The 16,969-nt window shown below is 50.5% G+C and overlaps 2 protein-coding genes across 12 annotated transcripts; one reads left to right on the forward strand and one right to left on the reverse strand.

The window, feature by feature from the left end:
* Nucleotides 1-93: 93 nt before the first annotated feature.
* On the forward strand, nt 94-13,664 carry Ogg1 (8-oxoguanine DNA glycosylase). Of its 10 annotated transcripts, none has more exons than XM_052174529.1 (8): nt 102-591; nt 936-1,264; nt 1,917-2,096; nt 4,155-4,336; nt 5,417-5,567; nt 5,705-5,754; nt 5,938-6,027; nt 13,641-13,664. In XM_052174529.1, exons 1-7 carry the CDS (start codon nt 455-457, stop codon nt 6,025-6,027), a joined length of 1,119 nt encoding a protein of 372 aa, XP_052030489.1. In that variant the 5' UTR covers nt 102-454; the 3' UTR covers nt 13,641-13,664. The 10 variants fall into 10 exon arrangements, 8 of the variants coding, with proteins under 8 accessions (XP_052030491.1, XP_052030493.1, XP_052030492.1 ...); XM_052174527.1 differs by lacking the exon at nt 13,641-13,664 and adding an exon at nt 7,066-8,230; XM_052174528.1 differs by lacking the exon at nt 13,641-13,664 and adding an exon at nt 6,965-7,059.
* Nucleotides 6,191-16,174, reverse strand: Camk1 (calcium/calmodulin dependent protein kinase I). 2 transcript variants are annotated; one of them, XM_052174525.1, is made up of 13 exons: nt 16,032-16,174; nt 15,416-15,541; nt 14,033-14,147; nt 12,403-12,534; nt 11,322-11,396; nt 11,104-11,242; nt 10,061-10,187; nt 9,892-9,967; nt 8,990-9,102; nt 8,395-8,473; nt 8,211-8,298; nt 6,574-6,691; nt 6,191-6,473 (listed from the first exon to the last, which is right to left on the reverse strand). In XM_052174525.1, exons 3-13 carry the CDS (start codon nt 14,113-14,115, stop codon nt 6,379-6,381), a joined length of 1,125 nt encoding a protein of 374 aa, XP_052030485.1. In that variant the 5' UTR covers nt 14,116-14,147; nt 15,416-15,541; nt 16,032-16,174; the 3' UTR covers nt 6,191-6,378. The 2 variants fall into 2 exon arrangements, with proteins under 2 accessions (XP_052030485.1, XP_052030484.1); XM_052174524.1 differs by lacking the exon at nt 15,416-15,541.
* Between the last annotated feature and the right edge of the window lie 795 nt (nt 16,175-16,969).

Here is a 16,969-nt window from a genome sequence, read left to right on the forward strand (position 1 = left end):
TTCTCATTGGTGCCTCTCACTTCCTCTCGGATTGGCTACTTCTGGGATCAAATGAGCGGGAGCTAGAATCTACTTCCGGTGAGAGGAAACTGGGACCCGGAAGAGCCACACTGGCGCGCCTTTCCAAACCTCGAGGGCGGCGGAGGAGGAGAGGCTCGCGCCGGAGGTTCTGGGGGCGGAGCCACGTCCGGAGGAAGAGGAGGGGCGTGCTCTACTGGAGAGACGATTGGGTAGTTTCGGGTTTGGTAGCGTACGGGAGTCTTTCCTACAAGGAAAAAGAGCCTCATATTCAACAACCTTAAATTTCAAATAAAAATTACACCACACCCAGAATATAGAACCCAAGCTACACTCTGGGGGTGTGTACACACTTGTGTGCGAGGCCTTAGGACAAGGACGAGAAAGTCGAGTTCTGATTGGACTGTGCCGTAATGGTCTGGGGACGGCTATCCGAATGTTATTCCGTTCCTGTCTGCCTAGCAGCATGAGGCATCGCACCCTAAGCTCCAGCCCGGCCCTCTGGGCCTCTATCCCGTGTCCACGCTCTGAGCTGCGTCTGGACTTGGTTTTAGCTTCTGGACAGTCCTTCCGGTGAGTGACTGCGCTTGGGAGGACTGTTCCCTAGGATGCTGACTTCTCAGTGCTGCCCGCTAGGGAATGCAGAGAATGTTGGGAGTAATAGATGAGAGTACATTTTGGAGCATAAGCACCGGTGGTTTGACTGGTAACCTTCCTTAGGAAGGAGAGGTGATGGGTGTGCAGGATTGAGGACCATGCAATAAAAGTCAGTGGGGAAGCTGAGGGACGCGGCCCAGCAGGCAGAGTGCTTGCTTTTTATGCACTTGGCTCGTGGTTCAGTCCCCAGTACCACTTATTTTTTTGTTTTAAGATGAAAACATTCCACTTGTATTTATAACTAACTAGTCAGTTTACAGGTGGAACATTTCTAAGACAGGAAGGACCTTAAAGAGTTCCAGATGGGTAACGGTGCTAGGGCTGTCTGCTGGGGTGCCCAGGTGGAAGGAGCAGAGTCCTGCTCACTGGAGTGGCGTGCTGGCAGATCAAGTGTGGACACTGACTCAGACCGAGGATCAGCTCTATTGCACCGTGTACCGAGGAGAGGATAGCCAGGTCGGCAGGCCCACCGCTGAGGAGCTGCAAGCCCTACACAAGTACTTTCAGCTGGATGTCAGCCTGACTCCGCTCTACAGCCATTGGGCTTCTGTAGACACCAACTTCCAAAGAGTGGCCCAGAAATTCCAAGGTGAGTACAAGGGCAGGACAGGTGGCTCTTGTTAAGTTACATCTCTGTGACTCCATTTGCCCTTTGTAAAATGCAGATACAGGGCCATCAAGATGGTTCATCAGATAAAAGCACTTGTCAGGCAGCTTAATGCCCAGAATCCATAGTGGAAGGAGAGAACCAACTCCCAAAGTTGTCTTCTGGCCTCCACTCATGAGTCATGGCTCACGTTATACCCATATTCACATATACATGATAATAGCAAATAGTTAAATTTTACTTATTAAAGTGCTTAGACTGCTACTTAGCACATTGTTGTATTGATGATCATCCATCGGAAAGTGATAAAGGTCTGGGGCCTAGTTCTAACTCTGTGTCCTGGAGCAGGTGACATCATTCTGTCAGTATATGCTGATCACTTTTACTCTTTTGGGAAGAAATAAAAGGACAAAACAAAGCCCTGTTCACGTGGTGCTTATGCTGTAGCTTTTTTCCCCCTCAGCTGAATGGTATGGTCATCCAGACCTCACAATGCCACGAGACAGGAGAGGTCAGTGATTTCTCCACACAGCAGTCCCTTATTCGCCCAGGTCTCCCTGGAGCCTCAAGGTGTAGTGTCTGATGTGGAGGCATGGGAGGTGTGTCTCCAGGCTCCTCCCTTTCTGCTTTCTAGGTGTGAGGCTACTGAGACAAGACCCCATTGAATGCCTCTTCTCCTTCATCTGTTCCTCCAACAACAACATTGCTCGAATCACTGGCATGGTAGAGCGGCTGTGCCAGGCCTTTGGACCTCGACTCGTTCAGCTTGATGATGTCACTTACCATGGCTTCCCAGACCTTCATGCCCTGGCTGGTGAGTAGGTGCATTTGGACAGGAAGATCTGTTCAGTTCTCCCCAAGCTATGAGCTCCTATCTTGAAGCTTGTGTCCCACTGTGCTGAACACTGTCAGCACCCAGAACTGCCGTACTTAGTCTGGTCAGTCCCAGTTACAACTCATCCGCAGATGTGATCCCTGAAACATCGCCTCGATAAGTTGGCTGTTTGCGAGTATATGCAGCACCTTGCTAGAGGAACATCTACACACAGTGTTCAGTAGTTTAGACTTACAGACAGATAATCCAAGACAGACTGCCTAGATCTGAATCCTGGTTCTGACACTTACATGTGTGCTTCTGTTTTGAATCTGTGAAATGGAAAATGATATTCCATATCCTGTCAGAATCAGGACAGAATAAAAAGAGACACATCTTGCATCCAGCAGTGTTTGGAACAGAAAACACGTGGACATTTTAAGGTGCTGTCACTTTAGTGAGTCCACTTGCTCTGTGAGGAAAGTATATTGCTTACCAGACATGAGAACCAAGGTAAGTGACGTGCTTAGGGACTAAATAGCAAGGAACCTGCTTTGGTTCACTCTCAATCGGGGGTATTTTTTGGTGCTATGAAAAGTCTTGAGTATCTGCTCTTGGCTTAATAACCATAATTCTTCAAGGAATTCACTTACTTCTCAAAGTTTGGCTTAATTTGTTAATAGAATGGAAATATTAGAATCTATTTAGAAGGGTTTGGGGGTGGGGATAAGTTGGTTGTGAGGCATTGAAAAGGAATGAGTTTAAGAACTCAGGTGCTATCCTCCACCTGGGTGAAAGGTCCTATCTCCACAGTGCCCTCTCTTTGTGTTGGAGGGGTAGAGTTAATGGGTATCTCAGTTAAGGTTCCCATTGCTGAGAACAGACACCATGACCAAGGCAGCTCTTATAAAGGACATGTAATTGGGGCTGGCTTACAGGTTCAGACATTCAGTCCATTATCATCATGGCAGGAAGTGTGTGGAGACGAGCCAAGAGTTCTACATCTTGATCCAAAGGCAGTCAAGAGAAAACTCAGCCTCCTCAGGCAGCTACAGGGTGGGTCTCAAAGCCCACCCCCAGTGACACACTTCCTCTAACAAGGCCACACCTCCAAATAGTGCCACCCCCTCCCTGGCCAAGCATAATTAAACCACCACAGTGGGTGAGTAGGTAGGTAGTGTATGGATATATGTGTATAAATGTGTTCAAGTGCACACATGCATGTGTTTATGGAAGTCAGAGGTCAATGTCAGGTATTTTCCTCAATTGCTTTTGGATTTTGTTTTGTTTGGATTTTTTTTTAATTAATTCTCTCTATTTGAGTGCTTTTGCCTGAATGTATATATGCACATAATATGCACATGCCTGGTACCCACAGAGGTCGGTAGAGGGTGTCAGATCCCCTAGAACTGGAGTTACAGATGGTTGTGAGGGAGCATATGGATACCGAACTGAAACCTGGTCTTCTGTTATAGCAACAAGTTCTCTTAACTGCTGAGCCCTGTGTCCAGCCCGAGTAGCCCCTCTGTGCCCTTACTTTGTCCATCTGTAAAATGTGTATAGTGCCACCTTTAGGATCCTTAAGAAAAGCAAGCATAATGTACTTCACCAGTCAGTGTGTGTGCCTCCCATCTCACCTCACGAATGCTGGCATTACAGATGTGAACCTCCTCATCTGGAATTTTACATGGGTTCTGAGGAATTGAAGTCAGGTAATGAGGTTTATGCTGATTACCTGCTGGGCCATCACCCAAGCTCCTGCAGCTTTGTAGACCATGGTTGTGAACGCTTCTTGAATAAAACTCAAATGGGGATTCCCCAGAGCAGGGATCCTCAGCGCCTGCCTCAGAGCCCAGCTAATAGGAGGTGTTAAGAGAACACTGATGGGGCAGAACTCGGGCCTTACCTGATTCTTACACATCCAACTGTCCACTGGCTCCTAGAGGACAGGAAATAGGGAAGAAGTGCCTAGGAAAGCATTGGGGTGGAGCATGTTAGACACTAGCCTGAGGACAGGAACTAACCGAGGATGTCTGCTGTTCCTCGCCACTCCCACAGGTCCAGAAGTAGAGACTCACCTCAGGAAGTTGGGCCTGGGGTACCGTGCCCGCTATGTTTGTGCCAGTGCCAAAGCCATCCTCGAAGAGCAAGGTGGGGTAGCGTGGCTGCAGCAGCTTCGAGTGGCCCCTTATGAAGAGGCCCACAAGGCCCTCTGCACCCTGCCCGGGGTGGGCAACAAGGTGAGGTGCCAGAAGTAGAACGTGCCCTTTTCACCCACACTGAGAATTAGGGGAGGTAGAGACAGGGTACACCTGAGAATCCGGGGAGATCAGGCTTCTGGAGGAAGTACAGGAAGGATGAAGGACTAGCACACATTTTATCAGAGACAAAAGCAGAATGCACAGAGCATAGATGAGGCTGCCCTTTGGATAAGTCCTTACAAAGGTCCTTTGTGTCGGTGCAGTATGTGCTCCACTGTTTGTATGCAGAAGTTTTCAGAGGGAAGAGCCAGAAAGTCAATACTGGTTACCTTTGGGGAGACAGATGACAAGGTGTTTCTATTTTACATTTTTTCTTTTCTTGAAATTACACGTGCTTACAGAATGTTTTGTTGATGTCAATAGATCTATCAGACTATTAGAATTTATAACTTATCTTTATATTTTATACTCCTCTGTGTCTTAAAATGAATTTTCCGGAGCTGGCTAGTTGGTGCAGAGATTACAGTCACTTGCTGCTCTTCCAGAGGACCCGAGTTTGATTCCTAGCACCCCCTCATCAGGCGGCTTACAACAACCACCTCTAACTCCAGTTCCAGGGGCTCTTATGCCCTCTTCTGGTCTTCATGGGAACCTGCAGACACACGGCATATGCATACTCTGTTTTACAGATGGTGGTAAGTCACCATGCCGGTGTTGAGAATTGAACCCAGGTCTTGTGGAAGAGCAGGCAGAATTCTTAACTGCTGAGTCATCTCTCCGGCCCCATTGACTTAAGGAATTTTTAACAGACTGACATTACATTTTGGCCTTGCCTAATTTCTGCTGCGTGATTTTGTCTAAGACACTTTAGAGCCCGTTTCCTTATCTGTGAAGAGTATGGTCATACCTTCCCCCAAGTTATATGAGCATACGGGCCACACAGATGTTTACTCAGGAACAAGTCTTCTTGGAGCTGCTTTTAGAAGTACTGGGAAATTACTGTATACTTACTGGCTGAGAATGCAGAATAGTGCTACCTTAGAGGAAGGAGGAAGAAGATAGCTTTGGATGCTGGCCAAATCCTGCCATTCCTCCACAACAGTTCTCTCTTTGTCAAAGGTGGCTGACTGCATCTGCTTAATGGCCCTTGACAAACCCCAGGCTGTGCCTGTGGACGTCCATGTGTGGCAGATTGCCCATCGTGACTACGGCTGGCATCCTAAGACGTCACAGGCTAAGGGCTTGAGCCCTCTGGCCAACAAAGAACTGGGTGAGGAGAGTGACGCTGGGGCGTTGGGCTGAGGCTGGAGAGTCTCATTTTTAATCATCTCTTCCACCATCCATCCCTATCTCTGTGCATGGAAGGCATGTGGGTCAATTAATGTAGCCTCCTCACTTCTAATATAGGAGACTTTTTCCGGAATCTGTGGGGACCTTATGCTGGCTGGGCCCAAGCAGTAAGTATACCTAGCCATAAAGGACTTTGCCCTTTCCCTCACCCTGTCTGACCCCTGGACTCTTCAGCCTCCTGTTCTCATGACCCCCCCCCACACACACACACACACAGTATTCTCCATTGACCCCAGCCCTGACCTCAGCATGTCCTGCTCCCCGCAGACTCCTTACGTCCCTTCCCATAGGTGCTGTTCAGTGCTGACCTTCGCCAAGCAAACCTGTCTCGGGAGCGGCCAGCAAAGCGCAAAAGGGCATCGAAGAAGCCAGAGGGCTAGGTAGGGCCCAAGGGACAAAAGATGTCATTGATATTTTTCCCCGTTGTTCTCCCTGGTCCCCACCCAGTCTCTAGTCAGAAAGACTTAACACTCCTACCTCAGAGGCCAGTACCCCAAATCAAAGAGTCAGGGAGCAAGAAAGATATTTGAGCAAACAGAACTGTCTTGTTTTATCTTCCCTTTATTACAAGAAGGAACAATAAAATAGAAACATTTGTATGGAAAACGCAGTGAAAGTGAGGGGAGGGGCGAAGAGGTACGGGGTCAGAAGCTCCCCAGCGCGGGCCGAGGAGGGAGCAGGCTGCCTCCAACGCCTCCCTCCCACAGAAGAAGCCCTGACTTCCTTGATGTTCAGTCCATGGCCCTAGAGCTTGGGGGTGGTGCAGGGGACAGTTCCGAGCCTGGCTCCACACAGCAGTCTCGGCAGCAGCAACCAGCTGCTGGCCCTGTGTGGAAGGAAGGGTCAGGGTGGCTGTGAGCAGGCGCCAGCTCCAGCCCTGTGCTCTGTGGACCACCTATGCCCTTCCACGAGACCCTGATTCTCACCCCCAGCCGTTGGCGTCAGCAGCTCTCCGTGGCTGGCAGCCTGTCCCTGCCCCTCCTGGCTGGTGCCCAGCTGCAGCTTCCTCATGTGCCGAACCACAGCAGTCGCATTGAAAGCTTGCTGTGGAAAGAGGGGAGGGGACTACTGAAAGGGGGCCTCAAGAGCTTGGGGTTGGCAATGGGAGTCCTCCCCAGCCTCTGTAAGGTGTTACTAAACTACATTCAGTTATACATACAGCACATACATAAAATGCATACAAAGGGACATAAAGCTATATAATTCATGTAACCAACATTTACGTGCCCATACAGCTCTAAGCGCGTTGCATGGCTGTTCATTCATTCAATCCTCCCAGCATCCTCTGAGGCAGCACTTTTGCATTTGTCTTTTTAGACAGTCTGACTCCGTATTGTGCCTCAGCCTCCAGAGTGCTGAGATTACAGGCATTCGTACGCTACACACCAGGGACGACAAGCACTGTTTGTTTGCGGCAGGTCTCACTACGTAGCACTGGCTGTCCGGGAACCCATGGAGATCTGCCTGCTCTGACTCCACGTGCTGGGATTAAGGGTGTGTGCCTCTGCACCTGGCTCTGGCAAGCACTGAGTCTCATTGATTTCTTTTCGCATGGGTTCTCATACAGCCTGGCTGTCCTCAATGCTCCCTCTTAGCTCCCGAGGCCTGGGACTGCAGGCATATACCAGCACCATGCCCAGTCTGTGTGCCAGCCCAGGGATTCATGCATGCTAGGCCAGCGCTCTGCCAGCCGAACTGTGTGCAGTGTCCCGCCCACACTTATTTTGAGACAGGGTTTCATGTAGTCCCTGATCCTCCTGCCTCACCCTCCCCAAGTGCTGGAACAGCATTAATTTCAGTGGAGGAAACTGAGGCGCAGAAAGCTTACATAATTTGCCTGTTTTTACCATTTTATATCACCAGTAGTACATGTCCTATGTACTACTCACGACCATGTCCAGGGCTACAATCACCCCCTCAAGACCTGTTTCAGCGCCGGGTTCATTATCATGGTTATGATACCACTGTCCCTTTGTCCCTAACCAGAGGTTGGGGCAGCCTTTGACCTCCCCCTCCCTCGGTGTGCCTCCCTCCCGTGCTCCTCCTCCTGCTTCTGAGTCAAGCCCCAGCATACGCTGCTACTGGGTTTCTCCGGCTTCTCTCCTTGCCTTCACTGCATCCTGAAAGCCCTTTCTTCAGGATGAACTCCTGCGTTGTCTTTCTGGAGTCATCCTCTACAACAGGTGGGTGTCCCACTATAGCAGTCAGGCCCTCAGTGCCTTAGTTCCTTCAGCCCCTCTAGTCCAGCAGGCCACATTCTCTTACCTGGCCTCTGCGCTCCTGTTCCCTCTACCTCAGCCGTACTCTCTACACCTGGTTAATTACTAGTCAACTCTAGGTCTGTGCCACCTTCTGACCCTTCATGGGTCCCGTGGGCTACATCATGTCTCTCAGGAGACGGAGCTCAGGAACCACCTCTGGACTTTAGGGGTCAGGGAGCCTTCATCGAGTGAACAAGAGAGATTCTTTGGAAAGCCTCCCTGGGCAGTCCTGTATGCGGTTAGTACTGGGCACTGTGCAGGTCGAGTCTGGGGAGGACCCAGGATCACAGGTATATGCTGACCTTCCACTTGCTCTTGGCAAAGTTCTTCTTGATCTGCTCACTCACTGACTGGTGGATATTCTTGTCCAGAGCTGTATCTCCTGCAATCCTACGACGGGGGTATATGCAGAGTTGCCTGTGAGGATGGGGCAGGCCTGGGGCCCCCAGGTCCCACCCTAACACAGTTAAGAGTGGGAGCTCTCACCATGGGTGCTGCAAGGCCTGCTCACAGGTGAACCTCTTCTCCGGGTCTTTCTCCATCAAATGTCGTATGAAATCTTTGGCTAGAGCCCCAAGAGAAAAGCAAAGATACAGCATGACCATGCTTGTGACCACCAAGACAGTGCTCATTCCCTCACCTCTCACCTGACAAGGCGCGACAAGAAGATGCCTGTGCCTCACTCCACCCCCCAGCCTTCTAGCTCCCTCCTTTGTGAGAACTGAATTACAGAAGAATCCACGCAGTATGCTCACACCAGTGTGTAAGCCACTGTACAGCCATCAGGAGCTGGTCCCTGACTGGGACGAAAGCTGGAATATAGAAATATCTGCTGTGTAAGCCTCAGGGAGTCAGCTCCAGGGAAGGTGATTTTGTAAATACTGTACTGGAAGATGGAATGCCTACAGAGCTCTGACAGGGGCCAAGCAGAGGGAGCCCAAGATGAGATATATGACATCCGCTTCTAAAATATGACATCCGGACTAAAATATGACAGAGGCAGACAATGGGGAGACTCCTGTAGCAGATGAAGAAGGCCCCTGAGGCAAGGGTCAGATGAAGATGGCAAAGACCCAAATACCAGAGTCAGAGATGTCGTCCCAGTAAGGAGAGTCAAACTCATACTCGGCCTTCAAGATCTGTTCAAAGAGTTTGGCGTCGTTTTCATCATAAAAGGGTGGGTAGCCACAGAGCCTAGGCAGAGAGAAACCGGACATGTCAGCTTTAGGAATACTTATTGGCTTGGAGATGGCATTTCGGAGCAGTGCCAAAAGTCAGGCGGGACCCACAGGAAGTTCTCTGCCTTGCTCACTTCCGTCTGGCAGTACTGGTCTTCCTTCTGACCTTTGGACATGCTATCATAGGATCTTCATGTTCGACATTCTCCCCACGCCTAACCTGGATCATTCACTCAAAAGCCACTCAGGTGTTGCCACCACAAAGAATCCTTGACTGTCTGAAGTGACATCCATCCCCATTGCCTTCTCCCGCTTGATTGTATCTTCACGGTGATTTTTACCAGGTGACATTATTTTATAGATTTATTTGCTCACTGATTTCTTTTACATGCCAGCTCTTAAGGGCAGGAACTTGGATTGTTTCATTTTCTGCTAACTCCTCAGTGCTCCCTCAGTACTGGAAACATGGTATCTCCTGACTGAAGCCTGTTAGACTTTTTGTTTGTTTTTATGTATACAGATATTTTGCCTGCATGTCTGTACCGTGTGTGCACATGTGTACCCATAGAGACCAAAGGAAGGCATTAGATCCTCTGAACTAGAGTTACAGATGGTTGTGAGCTACCATGTGGTACTGGGAATTGAACCTGGGTCCTCTGGAAAAGCAGCAGATACTCTTAATACCTGCAGTATCTCTCTAGATCCCTGCCTGTTAGTTTTTATCTGGTAGATGTAGAGAAAGAGCGGGCAAAGCAGGGAGACACTCTAGCCCCAGGCCACCTTGGCCATGTCCCTCCCCGCTTACAGTATATAGGCAATGACGCCTATGGACCAGCAATCCACAGCCTTGCTGTAGGGCTTCTGGGCCAGGACCTCAGGGGCTGTGGAGAGAAGGGACATGGTGATGACAGATGTCTACCCTGCAGCTCCTGGCTCTTTTCTCACCCCCAGCCCCAACCCAGGACCCTCCTCACCCACATATCCTGGAGTCCCACAGGCTGTGGAGAGCACACTGCCTGGGTCCTCCATCTTAGAGAGGCCAAAGTCAGAGATCATGATTTTGGAATCTTCATCCAGACTGTAGTACAGCAGGTTCTCTGGCTTGGAGGGTAGGAAAGAGGAGAAGGGGTAGTCAGAGGTAGCCAGAGGCTAGTAGTGCTATATGCTTCTATAAAATCCACTGTGGCTAGCTCACTAAATCCATTAGAAGCTAGCTAGCATTTACTGCTAGGAGACTGTAAGTTCTAGAAAAGAACCAATGGGTTGTAGGAAGGATTTTCATAGAACTTAGAAACCTTACAAAAATCCCACTATTACCAAAAAAAAAAAATTTTTTTTTCTTTTACTTTTATACTTCCTGTGCTGGATCTTGGATAAGTACTTTGACTGATTTCAACCCTACCACATAGGCAGCCTGTCCAGTCTGAATAAGCCCACTTTACCAATGAGGAAAGCAGTGCCTTTAGAGTCAGTGATTGGCCCAAGAGCCAGTTAAGGCATGACAAGGCTAGTCTTCAGTCGGGTCTATTATATTCCAGAGCTCTTCCAGCCAAGACTGAAAGTTTATTGTTCTGGTTTTGGTTTTGATTTTGGTTTATTTATTTATTTTTGGGTTTCTTCGAGACAGGGTTTCTCTGTGTAGCCCTGGCTGTCCTGGAACTCACTCTGTGGACCAGGCTAGCCTCGAACTCAGAAATCCACCTGCCTCTGCCTCCCAGAGTGCTGGGATTAAAGGCGTGTGCCACCACCTTCTGGCTTGGTTTTGATTTTTTTAAGATAAGGTGTCTGTGTGGCTCTGTCTTGGAATTCACTCTGTAAACCAGATTGGCCTTGAACTCAGAGATCTACCTGCCTCTCTGCCTCTGTACACCACCACAGCTGGCTTGAACTGAAGTGTTTTTCAACGGAAGGCCCTATCCATTTCAGTGAGGGGCTGAGAGGTGCCCAAAGACAGACAAAACAGGACAGACAGAGCTCCTCTCCGGCACATATAGTTCACTAGGCCTTCAGATCCCACCTTGAGATCCCGGTGCACAATGCCCAGGTCATGTAGGTACTTGACAGCATCCAGCACCTGGAAGATGAGGCGGCTGGCGTCCCGTTCCGTGTAGAATCCTTTCTCCACAATTCGGTCAAACAACTCGCCTCCTGAAACCCTGCAGCAAAGGACCGGAAAGTGGCCGAGAGAGTAGGGCAGCAGGAAGAGGAGTGAGGGTGGGCAGGCGGGCCACTCACAGCTGCATGATGAGGTAGAGGTGGCCCCCACTCTCATAGATATCATCCAGGGCTACAATGTTGGGGTGCTTGATCCTAAAAGGAGAGACAGGTGATTCACAGCTTAAGGTGGCACACCCGTTCCCTGGCACCTGCATCCAGGGCAGGACACCAGGGTTCTGGAACCCACCAGGGGAAAACTGAGGCTCAAAGGTAAGAAAAGAATAGCAAGCGAGCACCGGGCTCTGGTGTTAAACAGACCAGGCCCAGATGGAGATGCCGCCCCTGCTACACACTACTTGGGAGATAGCACTTTGACTTGCAGCTCAGATGGGAATGTGGCATCTAAGTTTTCCTTGTTAACGCTTTTAACCTCCCCAACCCAGAGATCACCTCCTCAAGTATAGGGAATATCCAATTCAGCTCTCTTCTAGCTGGTACAGAGTAATTACTTATGGTATTGAGTGAACGGAATGGACTCTGTGCCTGAGTGTCTTCATCTATAAAAGAAAGTATCTTCAAAAAAGCCCAATGTGTGTGTGTGGGGGGGGGGGAGCCCAATGAAGATCACGTGGCAAGCAGGGTGCTTGGCATGGCGCTTGCCCAGAGTCAGTACTCAACAGATGATCCAGTGGCAATTGATCATAGAGATAAGAAAGCCATGGCTTGCCCAGAGGCTTTCTGTAACTTTGGGCAAGTCTCTTGTCCTCCCCGGCCTCACTATTCCACCCTCCCAAATTAGGGAAACGCACTGTCCATCACCTCTCTGTCCGGATAGTTAGGAAATGGGAGGCACTGGAGACAACTGCTTGCTGTAAGTTTTGCAGCATGAGCAGGCCCTGTCAGTTGCTAATTTAGTCGGGGTCAACAGATAGTCTGCTTTGCTGGATGGGACCTTAGGTGACCTGTATGGGTGGCTTGGCTTTGGGGCTCCACGGACAGATTGATCCTCTGTAAACAAGGCCTGGCACCTCAGTCTCATCTGGGAGGTTAGCTCTGTGCCAGTTACTCCCTGACAAGTTCTTGTCCTGTGGCCCAGAATTCAAATGATTTCTAAAGCAATCTAAAGAAATGAGGAGGGGTCAGTGCAGAGGCTACATACTTGTGTAAGACGGCGATCTCGTTCTCCATGCTGCCTTCTTTGCCCTCCAGGGCCTTCTTGGCAATGCATTTGATGGCCACCAGTTTCTGAGTCCTCCTGTCCTCTGCCAGGATCACTTCTGAGAAGGCCCCCCTGTGAGTTAGAGGTGTCCAAGATGAGAAGCCAGAACCCCAGCTCCCCGCCCTCTCCTCTATGCCCTGCAACCTCCATGGCCACCTGTGTTCTTCGGCACTCATCTACCCACCCACCCCACCCACCCCCTCACCCCCGGCTCCAGAGTTGGTCACATAAGCTGGACATGGCCAGCCAGAGTTGTCTGTCCCCTGCCTCAGGACCTCATAACATGACAGCTTCCTGGCACTGTGAATGACTGAGTATGCAGGTAGCATGTAAACCTGGAACGGATAGCAGTCATCTTTTTCAGTACTTGGGGAGAGGCTGCTCCTAACTGAAGCCAACCAAAGGAAGCTAGGTTGATAACATGCGAGCCGGCTGGGCCTGAACTCTACCCCTGTAATCCTTGATTATCTGTGTGGTTGGTTGATTCAGTTAGAGTTGTACATAATGTGATGCCCTGTAGAACCTCCCAGAATCATACCATTACCACGGTTGCAGTTCTCAGCTCTCCAGTTTGCCCACATGTGGTAGATAGTCCATTTTACTTTTTTTTAGCTTTAGTTACTTTTATGTGTACGAATGTTTTGCCTTCTTGTATGTCCGAACCACAAGGTCGGAAAAGGGCATCAGATCCCTTGGATCTGGAGTTACACGTGGTCGTGAGCCACCGTCAGTGCTGAGAACTGCACCTAGTCCTCTGCGAGACCAGCCAATGCTCTTAACTGTGGAGCCATCTCCAGCAGCTGTTCTCAGGCTTAAACAGCTCCCTTTGTGCTGTGAAATGACCTCTTGGCTCCTTAGCCTCTTCTCAAGGTTTCTGCCTCTTTCTGTCTCTTGCTGCTTGAGCGTCTCCCCAGCCCTGACTGAGTTCCAGCAGACGATTGGCTCACTCTGCAGTAACCTGGCTTCTGAGCCTTCGCATGCACTGTTCCACCTGCCTTGAATTACCTTCATTATTTCTGACAAGCACAAGCTTACCCATTTTATATTTTAGCCCCCAGGTCTCATGTCCTTCAGGGAGTGTTACCCAGGCAGAGGAGATTACTCTGGCCTCTACAACCTCAATAAGAGTATAAAACGCATTCACCTGTCAGTTTGTGTTTGTCTGTCTGTGTCTCTAGGACCAGCTTATAAAGGAAGAAACCAGGTTTGAGTTATATTTGGATTCCTACCATCAAGAGCAACCATGCCTCAGTTTCCAAACCCAGGCCAGGATACCCAGCTCTTGGCAGCAATCTAGATAAACGGATCTTCTATTCTCCTGTACTTCCTTCTCTTCATAAGGAACCCATGACTACAAGAGAGGCCCCATCCTACCGACAGTTAGCCAAAACCAAAACGCTGGACTGTCTGCACCAGGCTGCCACAAGCTCTGGTCTGAGGAGAAGGGAAGTACTCATCTACTGACCGGAGGAAGCTTCCTCCCAGACTCCGCCCCTCCAGTCACCAGGCTCAAGAGTGAAGCCTTTCCCAATTCTGTCACCCCCCACTCCACCCCCATCCTGAGACTCACGTGCCCAGAACATCTCTGAAGTCATAAATATCCCTAATGTCTTCTGCCTGCTTCCACCTGGGGCCTTCCACTGCCCCTGGCATGGCCCACTGCCCCCCAGCCACAGCCAGGGCTCCTAGGAAAGAAACGGAGAGAGCGACTGTGAGGGCCTCTGCTCTCTGAGAGTCTGCTGCGTGTCCATGACCATTCAGCCAGCATGAGTCCATTCACTCCTGGGTTTGCTCACTGACAGCAGGCATCCAGCCTTCCCCACTTTGTTCCTTTGTTCATTCAGCATGTTTGCAACGTCTTATGCCTAGAACAAAAAATCATTCCTGGGAGCAAAATTCTCAGTATTCATGCATTCCTTCAACTCTTCAATCTCCATTTTCCGCATCTTTTTCTCAATCCTAACACCCAAGGAAACCTCCCCTCAAGGAAGATAGCAGATGAGACCCCAGAGCAGCTAGAAGCGGCACATGCAGCACCCCAGAGGAGTCCTGTGCCCAGAAGCAGGGATGCCTCAGTCTCATTCCGGGAAGGACTAGGGTGTCTTCCTCCTCCTCCTCGCCACCCTAGCCTCTTTGAAATCAGGTTTCCGGCAGCCTGGGCTTCCAGCAATATCTCAGCCACGTTTTTAAATAGCTCCTTCTCACTGTTACCAAGGCAACATCAGCCACAGCTGGAACTTCCTGGACCTAGCCCTCCTGACTCTCTGTGTCCCAGCAGCCTGAAAACTGGTCTCACCTGTCTGTCCCCTCCTGGAGGGGACCTGTCTTAGACCTTTCCCAGGAGAACTCGGTCTCATCTTCCAAGAGAGGGTGGGTTCTCTCCCCATGCACCATGTGAGAAATCTCAGAAACAGGTTGGAGATAGATAGGAAGAGTCCAGAGTTGCCCAGGAAACCCCCAGCTGAGCTTGCTAAGGGCAAAGGCTGTCTGTCATCTGTTGTCCAGTAGAAAGCTAGACTGGGGGTCATTCAGAAAAAGTCAGCGTCTCAGAATCAACTAGAGGTTGAAGCCAGAACAGAGCCCCTCGTGCTCTAGAGCTCTGGGGAAGGCAACCTCCTGTTTCCTTTGGGAAGGATGAAGGGAAGGCACCCTGACCAGAACTGAGAGCCCACTCCTTGAGTGGGACCTTGTTCCCAGAGCATTGGCCAGCCATCCCAGGGCCAGAGTTTTCTGATGAAGGAGGCAATGGGAAAGTCAGGTAAAGTCAAACCCACCTGGAGGCTGGCACTGATGACCCCCGCGGTCCCACACCCTGCAGCAGACACTCCACATCAGCACTTGACATGAATCTTGAGCCCAGGCACCGTCCTGCTAGATCCAGCACACTGCACACCCTGACACCTCATATACCCAGGCACCTACACACATGTTCATATACACCTCTCACACCTACCTGTTCATCCACCTGTCTCCCAGAGCCGACACTACTGTACACACGAACAAGGTGGCATCCATTCCCGTATACCAGACATGGCAACTTCGGTCATGTCTGTGCCCTCCAACTCCTCAGCCCAGTGCCCTACACAGCAACCAAGCTTTAACAATCTGCCAAAACAAACCCCTCAGAGCAAGCCCAAACCTCCCCGCAACCCTGACTTACTACCCTGCAAGCCAGACGACAGGCAGTATGTGTATCCTTGAGCGCCATATGCAGCAACAACAAAACTGAATTCCCAGATACCCTTACACAACTGAAGCACATTCCTGCTTCAGGGAACCCCGCACATGCCCTCCCCCATCTCCACTTCCAAATGCCCACGCCCTTCCACAGTCAGGCCTAGCGCTTGGACATACAACCACGCACACACCGACCCTTCCTTCCCCACCCTTTTTTGATACCCAGGCAATATCCATGGAAGTCATCTAGCACCTAAAGGGCCTGGGACAGCGAGGGAGAGAAAGGCCCAGCCCTATTCCGTCCAGGGCCAGGCGCCCCTCCCACCCTTGGGCTTCAGTATCCTCTGGCTGGGGCTCCCCGCGGCACAGAGCTGGGCGGCCCTCAGTTGTACCTGCGGCTGCCCCGCCTCGGGGCTGGCTGCGGGGCCGAGGTGGCTGGTGCGGTGCTCCCGCCGCCGCGTCAGTGCCTGGTCAGTTTTGCCTGTTCAGTCGCTGGCGCTCTGCTGGGGCTCGGCTCCCTCGGCCCGCCTGCGGCTCTGATGTCAATGGAGGAGGAGCCTGCGGCAGAGGACCTGGGGACTGGGGACGACTGGGGACTGGAGAAGGGGGCCCAGCTGTCCTATTACAGGCCCTGAAACATGCTTACTTGCCCTTTGGTCATCAGCAGGAGACAAGTGAGGTCCACAGATGGTCTTGAAATCAGCAGTTAGTTAGAAGCAGACGATTTTTGAACCAACAATTCTGAGATGCCAGATGGCTGGCCAGTTCGAACCTGGAATTGCTTTCAAAACAGTTCTGGGATCTGCCTTAGGGTTCTTAGGCTCCCACCCCTATTCTCCCCACCCTCCAGTTAAAAGGAGCTGGACCCACTGCAAGACTCAGAAGACTGGAAAGGGGCTGGTGAAAAGCTGTAAGGTCCCATTTAATTGGCAGATAAACTGAGGGCCCACGCCAACGAAACAGAGCCAAGGTTTGCCTGCTTGCTTATTTATTTATTTATTTATTTGTTTGTTTATTTATTGGCTGTATGCAGTCAACACACCTTTATTGGGCATCAACTCTGATCCAGACCCTAGTTAGCAACAGGAGTCTCAGAGGCAAAATGCACACAGATCTGCCCTGTGGCACTCACAGCCTGGCAGGACTGCTGGTCACATGAGCAGACATTCACAATATAGTGTGGTCAGAAGCACAGAGGAGAGACCCTGGCCTGGCTGTGGGTAGCAAGAAGGACTTGGGGGGGGGGCACAGGGAGTGTCACTTTAAGAGTTTAGTGAGTGAGCAAGAGTTAGGGTGTCTCTTTTGAGGGTGTGGCCAGTGCAGAGGTTCA

Source organism: Apodemus sylvaticus, chromosome 2 (genome assembly GCF_947179515.1).
Source record: "Apodemus sylvaticus chromosome 2, mApoSyl1.1, whole genome shotgun sequence".
Classification (NCBI taxonomy): domain Eukaryota; kingdom Metazoa; phylum Chordata; class Mammalia; order Rodentia; family Muridae; genus Apodemus; species Apodemus sylvaticus.